This window comes from Scyliorhinus canicula, chromosome 16 (genome assembly GCF_902713615.1).
Source record: "Scyliorhinus canicula chromosome 16, sScyCan1.1, whole genome shotgun sequence".
Taxonomy (NCBI): domain Eukaryota; kingdom Metazoa; phylum Chordata; class Chondrichthyes; order Carcharhiniformes; family Scyliorhinidae; genus Scyliorhinus; species Scyliorhinus canicula.
The window spans coordinates 49745826-49765289 of record NC_052161.1 but is presented as its reverse complement, the minus strand read 5'-3'; the positions used below and the strand labels follow the sequence as shown (position 1 = coordinate 49765289).

The window sequence follows — 19464 nt, the reverse complement described above, 5'->3', positions numbered from 1 at the left end:
GAAGAAGTAACACATTGATGAAGAGATAATTTCTACGACAAAGTTCTGGACATGTTAACACATTCTCAGGCTTAGCCTCCATTTCTGTTGAGGAACCTGTGAGGGGTGATATTGTGTGTTTTTGTAAAATTAGTAGATATAGCTTTATATTGGGTCTTAAATGGAATGGTGACGTTTCCTTGATGTTTAATGGTTAGTGTGATAAGTAGAATGTTAGTAGTTGAGTTGCAAATCTTTGTTACTGTTGACCATTTAATAAACAAAATATCTCAAGTGGCTTCTCATGTGTACACGTGCCATGTCTCAGATGATGATTATTGCATCACATTTAAATCAAACTTTGAAGCCTGAACAGTTTGCCTGAACTCTCGAAGCATCAGTACCCTGGAGGCAGCAGCCAACAATCAAACACCCAAGAACAGGGCTTCAGCACTGTAGATCTTCTCATGACCAAAGGGTAAGTATGTGGCAGGGGAGGGCACCTGAGCACAGTCTTCCCAGCTGTGGTCTGGGATTAGGAGCTCCTTCTGTGATCAGGGTGAGTGCGCAGAGCGAGCTTTCCAGCATAGCTGGCTTCGTGGGTGGCACTCTGAGAGAAAGCAGGACACGTAAGAGCGGGGGAGGCCTGGGGGATTTGAGGGTCCTAGGTAGAAGCCCTAACTGATTGTCGGTCTCTCCCCTTCGCCAATTCCTTCCAGATATAGCAATATGGCTGGTTATGTCGGTCCCTCAGAAACTGAGCTCATGTTATCATAGATCATAGGATTTACAGTGCAGAAGGAGGCCATTCAGGCCATCGAGTCTGCACCGGCTCTTGGAAAGAGCACCCTACCCAAGGTCAACAACTCCACCCTATCCCCATAACCCAGTAACCCCACCCAACACTAAGGGCAATTTTGGACAGTAAGGGCAATTTATCATGGCCAATCCACCTAACCTGCACATCTTTGGACTGTGGGAGGAAACCGGAGCACCCAGAGGAAATCCACGCACACACGGGGAGTATGTGCAGACTCCGCACAGACAGTGACCCAAGCCGGAATCGAACCTGGGACCCTGGAGCTGTGAAGCGATTGTGCTATCCACAATGCTACCGTGCTGCCCATATTGGTGGCATCTGAGGCGGTCAGACACCGGAGAAGACGGCAGCAGTGTCGACACAGGCTGGAGGTGCACCCGATGTGCAGGGGGCCGCTGCACACTCTGAAGATCTGGCTGCCCATTAGGCTGAGGATGAATCGAGAGGGGGCTGCCAGAGACGGCCAAAATGTACAGGCGTCATTGGCCTTTCAAGGAGATGATGAACAGTCTTTGCCGCTGGATACTCCGTCTCAACAAAGAGACAGTGCGGCACCTGTGCCACACCCTTGTGGACCTGGCACCTCGCAGAGGGGGACACCAGCCCCCGGTGGCTGTGAAGGTCACCACAATCCTGAACTTCTGTGTAACCGGATCATTCCAAGGCTGAAGTGGGGACTTGTGTGGCATTTCCCAAGCTTCAGCTCACAAGTGCATCCATGAAGCCACGGATGCTCTGTATGCCTGTGCATCAGACTTTATCAATTTTGAGCTGGAACAAGCCCACCTAGCTGCAGGATTTTCCACCATCGCCAGGATGCCCCACGACCAGGGGTAATTGATGGCACGCATGGCATCTTGTACACAGCAGAACATTCGGGTATGCCCTTCGTGAGCAGGAAAGAGTGCCATTCCCTGAATGTTCAACTCCTGTGCAAACATCACCTCCACATCATGCATGAGTATGCACACCTCCAAGGAATGTGCAGGACTCGCGGAGATCCCCAGTGTCTTCAAGGACCAACCCAGATTGATGTGTTGGCTCTTGGGGGATGAGGGATATCCACTGAGATCCTGGCTGATGACACCAGTGCGAAGGCCGGAGACTGCTGCTGAGACCTGATATAACGAGACCCATGTTGTCGCCTGTGCCAGACCATCTAGCTCAGTCTGGACCCATCCAATCACTTCAATATTAATTGAACTTTAAAATGAACCCTTAATTGATTCACGTATATGTGAACCTGAGGTGTGTTTGTGTGCGTGAGAGTTAGCGTTTTTATTATTATCCTTTGATGGGGTTAAGTACAATAAAAACTATCCTTGTTTCAAAAAATTAATGAAAACAAGTCTGTTTGTGCCTTTTATAGTCACAGCATTTAAACAGTTACACACTTAGTCAATTGGCAAGCACATCCTTTTTAAAAAAAAACAGTTGCTGTCAAATAAGGAGTGGGAAAATAGGGGACCCATTCCACCTCTCCATTCCTGATTGTAACAAGAGTAATACCTTTTCCAACTCTGGATTCAAGTTGAGGGTGGCTGAAACTGTAAAGTTTAGTACTGGTATAGATTTTTTTCTGGTAATAGCAGAAAATAAAGAAGCTAGCCACTTGGTCGTTAAAACAACTCACTATTAGTACCTACATTAATTTTTAACAACATATTGATAGTTTATATTGTTATTTCGCTTTCTCTAGATTGCCAGCTAATGATTCTTCTAGATCTGGCTCAAAACTGTCAAAGTTTTCGACGACAGTCAGTACTGGATAGACGAAAGAGGTAATGCTTAATCCAGTCGAAAATTTCACATGGTAAAAAAAGCTGTCTATGTTTCTGAAGCTTGATTAGAATTTAACTAATATATGTAATTTAGATGTTTTATGCATTGACTTTTTTAGATTCAAGTTAGCTGAAAACTTTGTGCGTTTGTCCCCCTTTAGAAGCACTGCAGCAATTAGTTAGACTGGTACTTGCAGTTAAGATTTCAGCCAGGCAACCCTACTTACACCAGCTGGCTTTGACTTCTTTTATTTAAGGCAGAATGAGAACACAAATAAATGGGAGTAGGAGGAGACCATTCAGACCCTTGCAGTGGCTCCATCATTCAATACAAAATCTTTTCTTCTCACTTTCCATATCGATTGATTCCCTGAGATACCAACAATTTGTTGATCTCAGTCTTGAATATACTTGATAATAAGCATCCACAACCCACTGCGAAATGCCATCCCGAGCTCGCCATAACCCTCACCCAGTTTTCCAGGTCGGATCTTTTAATGATATCAGATGGACTGCAAGTAGCAAGCTTACCATAGACTGATAATTTCTCAGCTTATTAGAGAATTGCCAGAAGCTGTTATGTTAAGAAACTGCTATGGGGATAGAAGCACCACTAAGAGATGGGATTCTCCAGTCCCCTAGCTGAGCATTTATTGGCGGTGTGTCATTTGCTTGCGGTGGGATTCTCTACTCCCACCACTTGTCAGTGGGATTTCCCATTGAAGCCACCCACACTTCAGGAAACACGTGGGCGCGGGTGTGCTCCTGCGGGAAATATGAATCCCAAAGGCCAGAGAATCCCGGCCATGATCTCCAGTAAAATTTAGTCATGGGATGCCTGGTCGACTTTCCTGCTGTGAATGATAGAATGGAGGATATTGAGCCCATCTCCAAATTGCACTTTGAACAGTTTTAACAGCCAGCAATAATTTACCACAAAAATTGCCACCAGAGCAACACCCAATATTTGTCTGGACAGACAAGAACAAATTGTGAAAGGTGTCATTATGACATAGAATTTACAGTGCAGAAGGAGGCCATTTACCCCATCGAGTCTGCACAGGCCCTTGGAAAGAGCACCCCACTTAAGACACACACCTCCACTCTATCCCCATAACCGCAGTAACCCCACTTAACCTTATTGGACACTAAAGGCAATTTAGCACCTAACCTGCACATCTTTGGACTGTGGGAGGAAACTGGAGCACCCGGAGGAAACCCGCGCAGACACGGGGAAAACATGCAGACTCCGCACAGACAGTGACCCAAGCCGGGAATCGAACTTGGGATCCTGGCGCTGTGAAGCAACCATGCTAGCCACTGTGCTACCTTGCTGCCCTTTATATGTAAATATTTATATGTAAAAATATGTAAATATTTTTTACAATTCTATTTGCTTTTGTGTTTTGCAGTGCAAGGCAGATGGCAACAGAGGAACAAATGGATGCAGCAATAATCCTGAGCCTAACTGGAGTACGTTCCATTATGATTAACCAGTGGCACAGCACACTTCAAGACAATACCAAAAAGTTTTTAAAACTGTCAAAACGTAAGGCTTGAATGTTTTGCATAAACCTTTTACAAGGTGCCGCATAGGAGACTGTTAAATATGTTAAGAGCCCATGGTGTTAAGGGTATGATCCTGGCATGGATAGAGGATTGGCTGATGAGCAGAAGGCAGAGAGTTGGTGTAAAGGGGCATTTTTCAGGTTGGCAGCTGTGGACTAGTGGTGTGCCTCAGGACGGTGCTAGGACAACAACTTTTCACAATATACATTAACAATTTGGAAGAAGGTACTGAAGGCACTGTTGCTAAGTTTGCAGAAGATACAAAGATATGTAGAGGGACATGTAGTATTGAGGATGCAGGAGGCTGCAGAAGGACTTGGACAGGCTAAAAGGGTGGGCAAAGAAGTGGAAGATGGAATACAATGTGGGAAAGTGTGAGGTTATGTACTTTGGAAGGAGGAATTGAGCATAGTCTATTTTCTAAATGGTGAAATGCTTTGGAAATCAGAAGCACAAAGAGACTTGAGAGTCCTTGTTCAAGATTCTCTTAAGGTTAACTTGCAGGTTCAGTCGGCAGTTAAGGAGGGAAATGCAATGTTAGCATTCATGTCGAGAGGGCTAGAGTACAAGAGCAGGGATGTACTTCTGAGGCTGTAAAAGGCTCTGGTCAAACTCCATTTGGAGTATTGTGGGCAGTTTTGGGCCCTGTATCTAAGGAAGGATGTACTGGCCTTGGAAACGGTCCAGAGGAGGTTCACAAGAATGATCCCTGGAATGAAGAGCTTGGAGTAAGAGGAACGCTTGAGGACTCTGGGTCTGTACTCGGTGGAGTTTAGGATGAGGGGAGAATCTTATTGAAACTTAGAGGATATTACGAGGCCTGGATAGAGTGAACGTGGAGAGGATGTTTCCACTAGTAATAAAAACTAGAACCAGAGGACACCATCTTAGACTAAAGGGATGATCCTTTAAAACAGAGATGAGGAGGAATTTCTTCAGCCATAGGGTGGTGAATCTGTGGAACTCTGCCAAAGAAGGCTGTGGAGGCCAAATCACTGAGTGTCTTTAAGACAGAGATAGATAGGTTCTTGATTAATAAGGGGATTGGGGTTATGGGGCAAAGGCAGGAGAATGGGGATGTGAAAGATTTCAGCCATGATTGAATGGTGGAGCAGATCCGATGGACCGCATGGCCTAAATCTGCTTCTCTGTCTTATGGTCTTATGATCTAAGTGTCTAATATTCCTCTTTTTAGATGAACAGAGATTCTGCTTCCACCTCAAACTGTACCCTATATAAAGATTTTCTTCCTAATATACCCTTTAATTCCTGTTGATATTATATTAATATATTATCATCTATTTTCAACCTTATAACACGAAAAAAACATGGATTTCTCAAGAATTTTTTTCAGAACCTCTAATCCCTACCTTTTGTAAAATCTCAGTATAGCTACAGTAAAGCTTTTCCTTCGGTTTTGTGTCTTTCCTATAATTGTACATACTCCTTTTTCAAAATATCATTGTTAGATTACTTTTCCCCCTCAGTGTATTGCCCATAGTCCTTTGGGAATATCAATGCCCCAATCTCACAAATGTTGCATGACCTGCTTAAGGTTTCATTAGTGTCCCGTGATCTGCTTAATCCCAGGTTATGACAACCACAGCATCATATTTGCACATCGCAATCTGCGCCTGTTATGCCCCAATCTTATTTATTGTACTTTATGCATTCATAAACATGCACAGTATCCCTGATTTAGATGTCATTACTTTCTCCCTTCTCCAACTTCACCGATTAACTTACTTTTCTCGAGACGAGTGCTTTCTGTCCTTCCCAGTATTTTGTGAATCCTGGTATCCCTCTCTGATATTTCCTCCGCTGAGTTTGTTTAAAGCCCTCCCGACAACACTAGCAAATCGCCCCGCAAGAAACTCAGTCCAAACTCTGTTCAGGTGCAACCTCTCTGGCTTGTACAAGGGCCATCTCTCCCAGAGCGAGACTCACTGTCCAAGGAATCTAAAGCCCTCCCTCCTGCGCCATCTTTCCAGCCATGAATTCATCTTCTTTATCCTCCTATTCCTATACTCCCTTCACATGGGACTGGGAGTAATTCACTGGGACTACTACCTTTGAGGTCCTGTTTGCTCATTTTCTGGCTAGTTCCCGAAATGCAGAATGGAGGACCCATCCCCATTCCTAACTACTTAATTGGTACCAGTGTGGACCATAACCTTTGCCTGTTCACCCTCTCCCCAAAGATTGTCCTCCTTGAAGATTATCACTCGATATCTTCCTTGACCCTGGCAACAAGGTGGCAACATACCATCCTGGAATCACATCCACAGCCACAAAAGTGCCTGCCTGTTCCTCTAACTGGTGAATCCTCTCTCACTATTGCTTTTCCTTTCTTCTTCCTCCCCTTCCCATAGCCAAGCCACTCGTGGTGCCACAAACGTGGCTCTGACTGCACTCTCCTGAGGAACCAGCGCTCTTACCAGCTTCCAAAACAGAAAAAATCTATTTCTGAGTGGGATCCAAGGGGACTCCTGCATTACTTGCCTAATCTCTTGGACTGCCTGTTCATCACTGCCTTCAGACCCTGAGGCCCTTAAGTGACTACCTCTCTGAATGTGCTATCCACACAGTGTCCATGACTTCACATATATTATAGGACAGGCTTTCCACTTGATTGAGTTACCCTGCCATGTCTCAACATTAACTCTATTATCTTGCATTAACTCTATTCTATTTTGGGTTACTTGTATTAATGTACAATATAACTTTCCCTTGAGCGCGATTCACCCAAAAATTGACTGTCATTTTGGGTGAGTTTGGCAGAGTGTTTCCCGCTCGCTTTTTGGATGAGATCCAGACCTGGATTCACCCACACTTAGTCATTTTGCTGGGCCTAGGGGAGTTTCTTCCAGGTGTAACCCAGACTTCGAAATTCTTTCAGCAGTGGGGAGCTGAACACACTGGCAAGACCGGCTCCTCAGAGATTGGGTCGCCATTTTGAAAGAGTGCTCCGATCTCTAAGTGAGCTTCAAGGTTCCCCCACACCCACAGACAATGTCACACCCAAAGACATGGACATTGCAACTCCCCCTCAAATGAGCACATACGGCTATGGGTCATTGAGGTGCTCCCCCCTTCAGGCCCCTACCTCAGTTCAAGCATCCTGCCCCCACCTTCAGAACCCTTCTTCATCAGCCCAACCTTTTTGATGGCCCTTCATACCTCACCTTCTCCTCCCTTTCATGTTGAGTACAGAGTTTATATTTGGACTTGTTCATACTTATCTATTGATGATGATGTTTCCCTTTAGATTTGTTGGAAGTCGGCAAAACAACTGGCCAAACAATTCTTGAAATAATCAAATCTGGAATAGAAAATGCTCCTGCAAATGATAATGAACAGTCAGCTGAGAATCCAAATGCTTTAGGTATGTAAATATATTCCACATTTGAAACATTTAGTCAACCTATCCAGCAGTACCAATAGAATTCTTACTTTCTAAAGCTAGTGAGTACAGAAATAAAAGGATTGTGAAGCTGAATGTGCAGCAGAAGTGGTTATGCAAGAAGGGGAGTTTGGATTCCTGGGTTATTGGGGTTAGTTTCAGGGGAATGGACCCGACACAAGCTGGACAGATTGCACTTCCACAGGACCACAACCATTACTGTGCTGGCGAGGTTTGCTCGTGCAACCTTGGGGAAAGTTTCAACTAACTTGGCAGTTGTTTGGGAAGCTGGTTGTAGATTTCAAAAGCGGGACTAGAGAAATTGAAAAAACAAGGCAGAAAATTAGTGAGTGCATATGGAAGGCTGAGGAAAGTAAGGTTAGAAAATAGACAGCAAGGAAGTTGTTCAGTGATTATTGGTAAATACTTCAAATTAAGGGGTCTAGTGAATAAGGATGGGATCATAGCTATTACAAAAACAAAGGGCAGGAAGCTAGTAGCTTAGCATTAAGGGGGATAAAAGGAGAGAGGTTTGCATGTTGAAGAAACTATCAGTTGGGATGTTATGCAAGAAGGGCAGCAATGATGCCGCATGTATTGAACTGAGGAAAGAGGAGTAATCATACTGCCAGAAGTATAATATAGACACTACAGCAGTCAGAGGAAGACAGAAGAGCAAATAAGTTACGATACTGTTGAGAAGTGCAGAAACTATAGGGTAATATTGGGAGGAATGACTAATTTGAATGACTGTAACATTAGTTGGGTGAAAATTAGTTTGAAAAAGTATAGGGATCCAGAATTCTTAAAATGCATTGAGGAGAACTTTCTAAGTCTGCCCAACAAGAACATGGCGAGTACTGGATGTGGGTTTGAGCAATGAAGCTGGAAAAATGATTAATGAGAGAATATTGTAGAGATGATGTTTATAATACAATTTGATCTGAAGTAATAATGGTAAAGGATACGGGTAGACCAAGAGTAACAGTTTTAAATCAGAAGACGGTAAGTTTATTCAGCTGAGATGTCATTTGGTAAAACTGAACTGTAAACAAAAAAAAGACAAAGGCCTGGTTTCTCCGCCACCTGCTGCCGGTAGCAGGATTCCCGATGCGGCGGAGGATCGGGCGTTCGGGGTAAAACTGGGTCGGTGCCGGATGCTGATCTGTTTGAGATGCTCAGGCCCCCCCCCCCCCCCCCCCCCCCCCCCCCCACTGTTCAGTTTGGTGTTTATGTAAATCAGCCATCTCCGTTTGGTATTTGCATAAATCAGCTATCTCCATTTGTACCTCTGTTAGCTTTAGTAGATTGAGCCTGTATGGATCTGTTTAATGGGAACAGCATTTACTGTATCTACATCATGCATAATTACCTCCGTACTTCCCAATTTATTCCCACCTACAGCTCTATATGACTCTAATAACTCTTTTAGGTCATTTTGGTTTTTTTCCGAAAGGTCATTGACTGATAAAAATGAGGCTATGACAGGTGAGGACCTTGAGAGGATTGTTATCACTAAGGAGGTAGTGATGGGCAAGCTAATGGGGCTAAAGGTAGACAAGTCTCCTGGCCCTAATGGAATGCATCCCAGAGTGCTAAAAGAGATGGCTAGGGAAATTTCAAATGCACTAGTGATAATTTACCAAAATTCACGAGACTCTGGGGTGGTCCCGGCGGATTGGAAATTAGCAAACATGACACCACTGTTTAAAAAAGAATGTAGGCTGAAAGTGGGTAATTATAGGCCAGTGAGCTTAACTTCGGTAGTAGGGAAGATGCTGGAATCTATCATCAAGGAAGAAATAGCGAGGCATCTGGATGGAAATTGTCCCATTGGACAGACGCAGCATGGGTTCATAATGGGCAGGTCGTGCCTAACTAATTTAGTGGAATTTTTTGAGGACATTACCAGTGCGGTAGATAATGGGGAGCCAATGGATGTGGTATATCTGGATTTCCAGAAAGCCTTTGAAAATGTGCCACACAAAAGGTTGCTGCATAAGATAAAGATGTATGGCATTAAGGGTAAAGTAGTAGCATGGATAGAGGATTGGTTAATTAGTAGAAAGAAAAGAGTGGGGATTAATGGGTGTTTCTCTGGTTGGCAATCAGTAGCTAGTGGTGTCCCTCAGGCATCAGTGTCGGGCCCACAATTGTTCACAATTTACATATATGATTTAGAGTTGGGGACCAAGGGCAATGTGTCCAAGTTTGCAGACAACACGAAGATGAGTAGTAAAGCAAAAAGTGCAGAGGATACTGGAAGTCTGCAGAGGAATTTGGATAGGTTAAGTGAATGGGCTAGGGTCTGGCAGATGGAATACAATGTTGACAAATGTGAGGTTATACATTTTGGTAGGAATAACAGAAAAAGGGATTATTATTTAAATGATAAAATATTAAAACATGCTGCTGTGCAGAGAGACCTGGGTGTGCTAGTGCATGAGTCGCAAAAAGTTGGTTTACAGGTGCAACAGGTGATTAAGAAGGCGAGTGGAATTTTGTCCTTCATTGCTAGAGGGATGGAGTTTAAGACTAGAGAGGTTATGCTGCAATTGTATAAAGTGTTAGTGAGGCCACACCTGGAGTATTGTGTTCAGTTTTGGTCTCCTTACCTGAGAAAGGACGTACTGGTGCTGGAGGGTGTGCAGAGGAGATTCACTAGATTAATTCCAGAGCTGAAGGGGTTGGATTACGAGGAGAGGTTCAGTAGACTGGGACTGTACTCGTTGGAATTTAGAAGGATGAGGGGGGATCTTATAGAAACATTTAAAATTATGAAGGGGATAGATAGGATCAATGCGGGCAGGTTGTTTCCACTGGCGGGTGAAAGCAAAGCTAGGGGGCATAGCCTCAAAATAAGGGGACGTAGATTTAGGACTGAGTTTAGGAGGAACTTCTTCACCCAAAAGGTTGTGAATTTATGGAATTCCTTACCCAGTGAAGCATTTGAGGCTCCTTCATTAAACGTTTTTAAGATAAAGATAAATCGTTTTTTTGAAGAACAAAGGGATTAATGGTTATGGTGTTCGGGCCGAAAAGTGGAGCTGAGTCCACAAATGATCAGCCATGATCTCATTGAACGGCGGAGCAGGCTCGAGGGGCCAGATGGCCTATTCCTGCTCCTAGTTCTTATGTTCTTATGTATATCAATGATTTATCCCAATTTTTTAATCCTTCCTTATTTTTCATTTTAATTTGCTTAATGTCAAATTCAGAATCGTCAGGCTTTATCTCTACTCCCTGAGTTACAGCGGCCTACATTTGCTCCTTCTTTCCTTGTTTATCAAAATACCTATTCAGCATGTTAACATGAAACACTCTGTGTGTTTTCCTTCTGTCTGGTGATCTTAACAAATTATTCATCTCATCAATTTCCTCTTAATTTGATAAGGCCCATTAAATTTTGCTTTTAACCGTTCACCTACCATTGGTAATTTCTCCCCATGAACAAAACTACGATTTTTTGATTTCTTAACTGCCTCTTTTTTCATCACATGTTGTGACAATTTCAGATGTTTCCCAGTCAACTCACAAGCCCTAGTCAATCTCTCCCTAAAATTTGACACATAATCCAACAATTTAGTCTCCGACCATTGACTCATCAATTTCTCTTTGGTCAATTTCAGTGGTCCTCTCATCTCCTGGCCAAAAATCAATTTGAATGGACTGAATTTAGTTGATTCATTTGGTGCATCCGTAATTGCAAATGGTACAAATGGATTTCCTTTATTCTAATCCTCTGGATAATCTAGACTATAGGTCCTCAACATGATCATTCGAGTTTGATGCCCTCTTTCTAATGCCCCATGTGATTCCAATTGAAGAATGGCTTTAACCCTAAACTATCCATAACTTCCTTGAATAATGGCAACATAAGATTTGCTCACTGATCTGATTAAATTTCTTTTGGTCGTCCATATCTACTAAAAAAATGGTTAACTCCTCTGCAACCCACTTTGATGTAATATTTCTTAATGAAAATCTAGTAGACACATTAATTATGGTCAACAGATACTGATTGCCACTTTAGTTTTAGGCAGTGGTCCCATACAATCAATTAAGACCCGGGTGAAAGGTTCGTCAAATGCTAAAATGGGTATTCAAGGTGCTGGTTTTACTATCGCCTGAGGTTTCCCTATTACCTGACATGTGTGACATGTACAGCAAAATTCAACTATATCCTTAATCAGTCCAGAGCAATAAAAATATTTTTTGTATTTTTGCCTGAGTTTCCCTTACTTCTAAATGACCCCCTACTGGAATCCCATGCTCTACCTGCATTGCCCCACCAGTAATACCACTTGATGAACTTCTGACCATTTCTCATCTGATTGAATATGTAATTGTCTTCATTTTATCGTTATTTCATTATTTCTAATGTGCTAACACACTCTTATCCACTCAGATTCCATTTCCCTATATGCTTTCTTTTTTTAAAAAATAATTTTTATTGGAAATTTTTACAGAAAATATAAAACATAACGACAAACAATGAAATGCAACAAAATAACCCATAATAACTGTAACACCCCCCAGACCGTATCGACGCATGTATCACATCCCCCCACCCCCCAACCCCCCAACCCCAATGAACAACAAAAGAACTTAAAAATAAATTAAAATTAAATAAACAAACATAGTCATCGTCTCCCCCCCCCCCCACTTTCCCTCCCCCTTCCCCCCCACTTTCCCTCCCCCTTCCCCCCCTCCCCCCCGGGTTGCTGCTGCTACTGTCCCCGTACCCTATCGTTGAGCCAGAAAGTCGAGGAAAGGTTGCCACCGCTTAAAGAACCCTTGTACCGACCCTCTCAGGGCGAATTTGACCTTCTCTAGCTTAATGAAACCCGCCATGTCATTGATCCAGGTCTCCACGCTTGGGGGCCTCGCATCCTTCCATTGTAGCAAGGTCCTTCGCCGGGCTACTAGGGATGCAAAGGTCAGCACACCGGCCTCTTTCGCCTCCTGCACTCCCAGCTCCACCCCAAAACCAAAAATCGCGAGTCCCCATCCTGGCTTGACCCTGGATACCACAACCCTCGACACCGTCCTCGCCATCCCCTTCCAGAACTCCTCCAGTGCTGGGCATGCCCAGAACATATGGGCATGGTTCGCTGGACTCCCCGAGCACCTGACACACCTGTCTTCACCCCCAAAGAACCTACTCATACTCGTCCCAGTCATGTGGGCCCGGTGCAGCACCTTGAATTGGATGAGGCTAAGCCGCGCACACGAGGAGAAAGGATTAACCCTCTCCAGGGCATCAGCCCATGTCCCGTCTTCGATCTGTTCCCCCAGTTCCCCCTCCCACTTAGCTTTCAGCTCCTCTACTGACGCCTCCTCCGCCTCCTGCATAACCTTGTAGATATCAGATATCTTCCCCTCTCCGACCCAGACCCCCGAAAGCACCCTGTCACTCACCCCCCTCACGGGAAGCGAAGGGAATCCCTCCACCTGCCGTCTAGCAAATGCCTTTACCTGCAGATACCTGAACATGTTTCCCAGGGGGAGCCCAAATTTCTCCTCCAACTCCCCCAGGCTCGCAAACCTCCCATCAATAAACAAGTCCCTCAGCTGTCTGATGCCCGCTCTGTGCCAACCCTGAAATCCCCCATCAATGTTCCCTGGGACGAACCTATGGTTCCCCCTTAACGGAGCCTCCATCGAGCCCCCCACTTCTCCCCTATGTCGCCTCCACTGCCCCCAAATCTTGAGGGTAGCCGCCACCACCGGACTCGTGGTATACCTCGTAGGAGGGAGCGGCCACGGCGCCGTTACCAGGGCCCCCAGGCTTGTATCTCCACAGGATGCCCTCTCCATCCGTTTCCATGCTGCCTCCTCCCCCTCCATTACCCACTTGCGCACCATCGACACATTGGCCGCCCAATAATACCCCGAGAGATTGGGTAATGCCAGCCCCCCCCCCCATCTCTACCCCGCTCCAAGAAGACCCTCTTCACCCTCGGGGTCCCATGTGCCCAAACAAAGCTCATGATGCTGCTAGTCACCCTTCTAAAAAAGGCCCTAGGGATAAAGATGGGCAAACACTGAAAAAAGAACAAGAACCTCGGGAGAACCGTCATTTTGACGGACTCCACTCTACCCGCCAACGATAGCGGCACCATGTCCCACCTTTAAAATTCCTCCTCCATCTGCTCCACCAGCCTGGTAAAATTAAGCTTATGGAGAGTCCCCCAACTCCTGGCCACCTGCACCCCCAGGTATCTGAAACTCTTCACTGCCCTCTTAAATGGGAGTCTCCCAATTCCCTCCTCCTGATCACCCGGGTGTACTACAAATACCTCACTCTTGCCTAAATTTAACTTATAGCCCGAGAAGCCCCCAAATTCCGGTTACAGCTCCATCACCCCCGGCATTCCCCCTTCTGGATCCGCCACATACAACAGCAGGTCGTCCGCATACAGCGATACACGATGTTCCTCGCCACCCCGCACCAGACCCCTCCATCTCCCTGACTCCCTCAACGCCATAGCCAAAGGTTCAATCGCCAGTGCAAAGAGCAAGGGGGACAGGGGGCACCCCTGCCTGGTCCCACGGTAGAGCCTAAAGTACTCCGATCTCCTTCCATTGGTAACTACACTTGCCATCGGAGCCGCGTAGAGCAGCCTCACCCATTTAATGAATCCCTCCCCGAATCCGAACCGCTCCAGCACCTCCCACAGGTACCCCCACTCAACTCTATCAAACGCTTTCTCCACATCCAGCGCCACCACTATCTCCACCTCCCCCTCCACTGCCGGCATCATAATAACATTTAGCAGTCTCCGCACATTCGTGTTGAGCTGCCGTCCCTTGACAAATCCTGTCTGATCCTCGTGTATCACCCCTGGCACACAGTCCTCTATCCTGGTGGCCAGGATCTTCGCCAGCAACTTAGCGTCAACATTGAGGAGCGAGATAGGCCTGTATGATCCACACTGCAAGGGGTCCTTATCCCGCTTCAGGATCAGAGAGATCAGTGCCCGCGACATCGTCGGGGGCAAAGCCCCCCCCTCCCATGCCTCATTGAAGGCTCGCACCAACAGGGGGCCCACCAGATCCGCATACTTTTTATAAAATTCCACCGGGAACCCGTCCGGCCCCGGCGCCTTACCTGACTGCATTTGTCCAATCCCCCTGACTAGCTCCTCCAACTCTATCGGCGCCCCAGCCCCTCTACCAGCTCCTCTTGAACCCTTGGGAAACATAGCCTGTTCATGAAGCTCTCCATCCCCCCTCTCCCCATCGGAGGTTCCGACCGGTACAGTTCCTCGTAGAAGTCCCTAAAGACCCCATTTACTTCTGTCCCCTTCTGCACTACATTCCCACCCCTATCCGTCACTCCACCAATTTCCCTGGGACGAACCTATGGTTCCCCCTTAACGGAGCCTCCATCGAGCCCCCCACTTGGAGCAGTTTGGGCTTGGAACAGGGTTTACAGCCTGGGTGAAACTCCTGTACAATGCTCCCAAGGCAAGCGTACAGACAAATATCACAGGTCTAAGCACTTCCAGCTACACAGAGGCACAAGGCAGGGATGCCCATTATCCCCACTGCTGTTCGCCCGAACAATCGAGCCACTTGGGGCGGCAAAGAACAGGAAAGGGATCCAGAGAGGATCCAGAGACAGAGCACAGAGCTCTATAAGGGTGACCTGCTCCTCTACATCTCGGACCCATGAAGCAGCATGGAAGGAATTATGAGGCTCTTGAAAGAGAATGGAGCCTTCTCGGGCTACAAACTTAACCTGAGCAAATGCAGATCTTCCCAGTGAAGCCACAAGGGGGAGGGGCAGAGCTGGTGGGGTTGCCTTTAAAATAGGTTCAACACAAATTCCGCTACCTGGGAATCCAAATCGCGCATGACTGGACGGGGATCCACAAGTGTAACCTGACCAGCCTGTCGGAGGAAGTAAAAAAAAAGGACCTGCAGCGATAGAACACACTCAAAACTCTCCCTGGCGGGGAAGGTGCAGATGATCAAAATGAACGTACCTCCCAGGTTCCTCTTCCTGTTTAGATCCATCCCTCTCGACATACCCAAGGCCTTTTTGCAATTCACTGAACAAACTGATTATGCCGTTTTTCCGGGGCGGAAAGAATGCAAGGATCCAAAGAAAGTATTTCAGAGAACGAGATCCATGGTGGGCCTCGCCCTCCCAAACCTACAATATTACCACTGGCAGCAGCCACGGAGAGAGTAAAGGGATGGATAAAGGAGTCAGAAGCCAAGTGGATGCTTATGGAGGATGGCTTCTGCAGAGGGACCTTCCTCCAGGCCCTCGCCACAGCGGCACTCCCATCCCCACCTAACAAATATTCAATGAGCCCAGTGGTGGTAGCAACACTCTGGTCGTGGAACCAACTGTTACAGCATTTCGGGCGAACTGAAATGTCCGTTTAAGCCCCCATTTGCAATAACCACACGTTCTCACCAGCGGCTATGGCTGCCACCTTTAAAAGGTGGAGACAGGATAGGGGACGCTGACAGTTAGGGATTTTTACATCAGCAACACGTTAACAATGTTCAAAGAACTGACAGAAAGATTAGAGCTGACAGGGGAAACAAACTTAGGTACCTGATGTACCATCAGTTGAATGCGAGATGAGTTGCTGAACAAAAGTATGGCTTTAATCTGCTAGCTGTTAGCCCTGCGGTCGATTACAGTAGGAGGATGACAGCCGGGAGTACTGGGTATTTATACACTGCCCTGGAGGTGGGGTTAACTCAGCCTCTCGACCAATCGGGAAGCCGTCGCATGACTGGTCTCAACCAACCGGTCGAGAGGCACATGACCGACCAGGGCCAATGGTAAGCCGGTGTTCTGCACCAATGGCAGGCAGCTATGCTAATCATACCACCACAGTACCTACAAATCAAAAACTTCCTTTGAAGAGAAACAAGGTCATATCCATGACCACCAGAACAATCACTTCTAGAGGACCAGTTGGACGCGGACATCCTGGGGAATGGGAACTGTGGTGACATGTACGGTGGCTGCTAAAGAGGGCCAATGCCCAACTAGACGAGACGAGGGAGAAGTGGAAGAAGGACTTTTGGTTTATAGAGAGGGATTCTGGATTGAAGCACTGCACAGGGTCAACTCTACCTCCACATGCGCAAGGCTAAGTCTGATGCAGCTAAAAGTGGTACACAGAGCCCACTTAACCAGACCCTGAATGAGCAAGTTCTTCCCGGAGATGGAGGATAAATGCGAACGGTGCCAAGGCAGCCTAGCCAACCATGGCCACATGTTCTGGTCCTGCCGTAGACTTGCTGGGTTATGGACAGCCTTCTTCGAGGCAATGTCTTAGGTGGTGGGGATAAGGTATAATGCCTTGCCCATGAGTGGCAGTCTTCGGGATATCAGAACAGCCAGATGTCTTCATGGGGATGAGGGCCAATGCCCTTGCCTTTGCCTCCCTAATCGCCCGCTGGAGAATCCTGCTTGGCTGGCGGTCAGCAGCATCACCCAAAGCTGCAGACCGGCTGTCTGACCTATCGGAATATCTCTAAATGGAGAAAATTAAATTTGCCATCCGAGGGGTGGAAGAAGGCTTCCACAAAACATGGGAGCCATTCACACGGTTGTTCCAAGACCTGTTTGTAGTCAACAGCTAAGAAGCCAAAGAACAAGAGGGGGTAGCCCTGATCCTGCAAGAAAGGGCGGCGGGGGGGGGGGGGGGGGGGAATGGGAGTAGGAGGGGGGCAGGGAAACATGGAACCCAACCATGCCCAACAAAAGAAGCATGTGAAAGAAGTGGGAGGTCGGAAAAAAGGAGAAGGGGGCGGGGGGGGGGGGGGGGGGGGGGGCAGAGGTAACAACCTAAACCAAAGGGGGAAAAAAAGAAAACTGGTGGGGAACGAGACATGGGAAACCACAACCACTGCTGTCAGTAATTTAAGAGAACAGAAAACGACGATGTATGTATGTAAATAGTTGAAACAGACCGATATGTAAAAAAATTTTTATTTCTCCTCTGTCTACAACTGTTTGTCCACATTTATCCTTGTTTTGTGTACCACAAAAACTCAATAAAAATACTTTAAAAAAGGATCTGGATTCAGTGTTTAAGGCCATTCTTGGAGGCACTCCCTGGAATATTGATGGGAGTCTGTTGGAACAGCAAGTAATTCAGAATCATGATTTATTTGTCTGTTTTATTGTCAACAATACTAGAGTGCAACTTTAATGTTGTGTTCACAATCCCATGATCATCCATAATATTCCAGAACACCAGTTTCAATCACTGTTGATCATTTGAGTTGATACATGTTATATCCAAGTATAGAAGTAATTAGTGTGTTTAGAGTGTTTATCTATTTTTACATGTCTATTGGGAGTTAATGCAAGTGCATTTCAATTAAGTTGTAATAACGTACTTGGTTATATTTTTAAAAACATTTTGTTTCTTTCCCCCCCGCAGCGCAAGATGGCTCTTCGTCTCAGTCCCTTAAAGTCCAGACAAACAATCATCCAGAAGAACTTAACACTCAACAAGCTGCTTTTAATTTCATCCTTTATGGATTACCAAATCTCATCGTCACTTAGTCAATTAAAGACAAAATATTAAATCTTTCAGTACACAATTTTGCTGCACTGCCTTTTGCAGTGTAAACTGTTAGAAAACAGTGTCTAGCTAAATTAGAGTGCACTGTACCTTCTCCAGTCCGGAATGCTTGGGACCAGATCATTTCAGGATTTTGGAATTTTCTGAATTATAGATAGATGTTAGAATGTCTAACTACAAATATCGGGACATAAATCTGTACCTGAAAAATAAAACATCCATAATCAATGGTGTTATCAATATAAAACATTATAAAGCAGTAATAAAATTGTTTTACTTATCCAAACATTGTATCTTCCATGTCACTGCTCCCCAGTAACTGTACTAAATTGATGTTGATGACCTCGAGGGAACGGGTGATTTCACCATTGTTGGTGGAGGGGGGCCGGGGGGGGGGGGGGGGGGCGAAGAAGAAAATGGCTGATCAGCAAGAGCAATTAATTCTGGGCCCTTTGGTTTGTCTAGTAAGGAATTCGGCTTGTGTATGTGCATAGGATTTTCCAAATTCATCAAACATTTGCTGCAACGTCATTCGCTTCATGTATTTTGACAGTTCCTTTAGATTCTCTTAGATCCTCTGCACATGCATTACATCTTACTGGCGTATAAGACATTGTTGCTTTCAAAATAGAAGGAGGCCAGATTATCCCCAGGACCAAGGGGCGGTCAGTAGCACGCATGTCACCCTGTGTGCACCAGAGCATCAGGGAATGCCCTATATTAACAGGAAGGGGTTCCACTCCCTGAATGTTCAGATTGTGTGTGACCACTGCCTCAAATCATTCACCTGTGTGCCCAATACTCTGGGACAATGCATGACAACTACATCCTGGGAAACTCAGAGATGCCCGGTGGCATCAAGGTCCACACCAGGATGATGAGCTGGCTCGTGGGGGACAAAGGACATGGCTGATGATGCCAGTGTGGAGGCCTGAGACGAGGCAGACACTCATGATAATGAGGCCCACTCTGCCACCCATTGAGCAGTGCATCAAGCTGCTCAAAATGTGGTTCTGGAGCCTGGTCCGCTTTAGCGGTGCCCTGCAGTATACCCACGAGAGGGTCTCCACTTTGTGGTGGTCTGCTGTGCCCCCCACAATCTGGCACAGCAGTGGGGCAACATGCTGAAAGAGAGTGCAGAGGAGCATGCGGCTTCGTCTGAGGAGGAGGAGGTGGACCAGGAAGGGCTGGAGGAAGACTCTGTGGAGAAGCTGGAGGATGCAGGATAAGCTGCAGCGAGGGTCCAACATGCCAGGAGGACTAAGGTGGGCTTCACCATTTCCAGGTTCTCCTGGGATGAGTCCATTAGCTCAACATCTCCCACCCCATTTCCCCCACCAA

General features: G+C 46.1%; 1 protein-coding gene across 4 annotated transcripts in view; it reads left to right on the top strand.

Moving 5' to 3' along the window:
• LOC119950709 (cilia- and flagella-associated protein 46) overlaps nucleotides 1-18375 on the top strand; it is a 365535-nt gene extending 347160 nt beyond the window's left edge. For all 4 annotated transcript variants that reach the window (XM_038773375.1, XM_038773376.1, XM_038773374.1 and 1 more), the window contains 4 exons: nucleotides 2499-2580; nucleotides 3993-4129; nucleotides 7418-7534; nucleotides 17980-18375. In XM_038773375.1, coding sequence (XP_038629303.1) covers nucleotides 2499-2580; nucleotides 3993-4129; nucleotides 7418-7534; nucleotides 17980-18104 — 461 coding nt within the window. In that variant the 3' untranslated portion in view covers nucleotides 18105-18375. The remainder of the gene's footprint in view (nucleotides 1-2498; nucleotides 2581-3992; nucleotides 4130-7417; nucleotides 7535-17979) is intronic.
• The last annotated feature ends 1089 nt before the right edge of the window (nucleotides 18376-19464 follow it).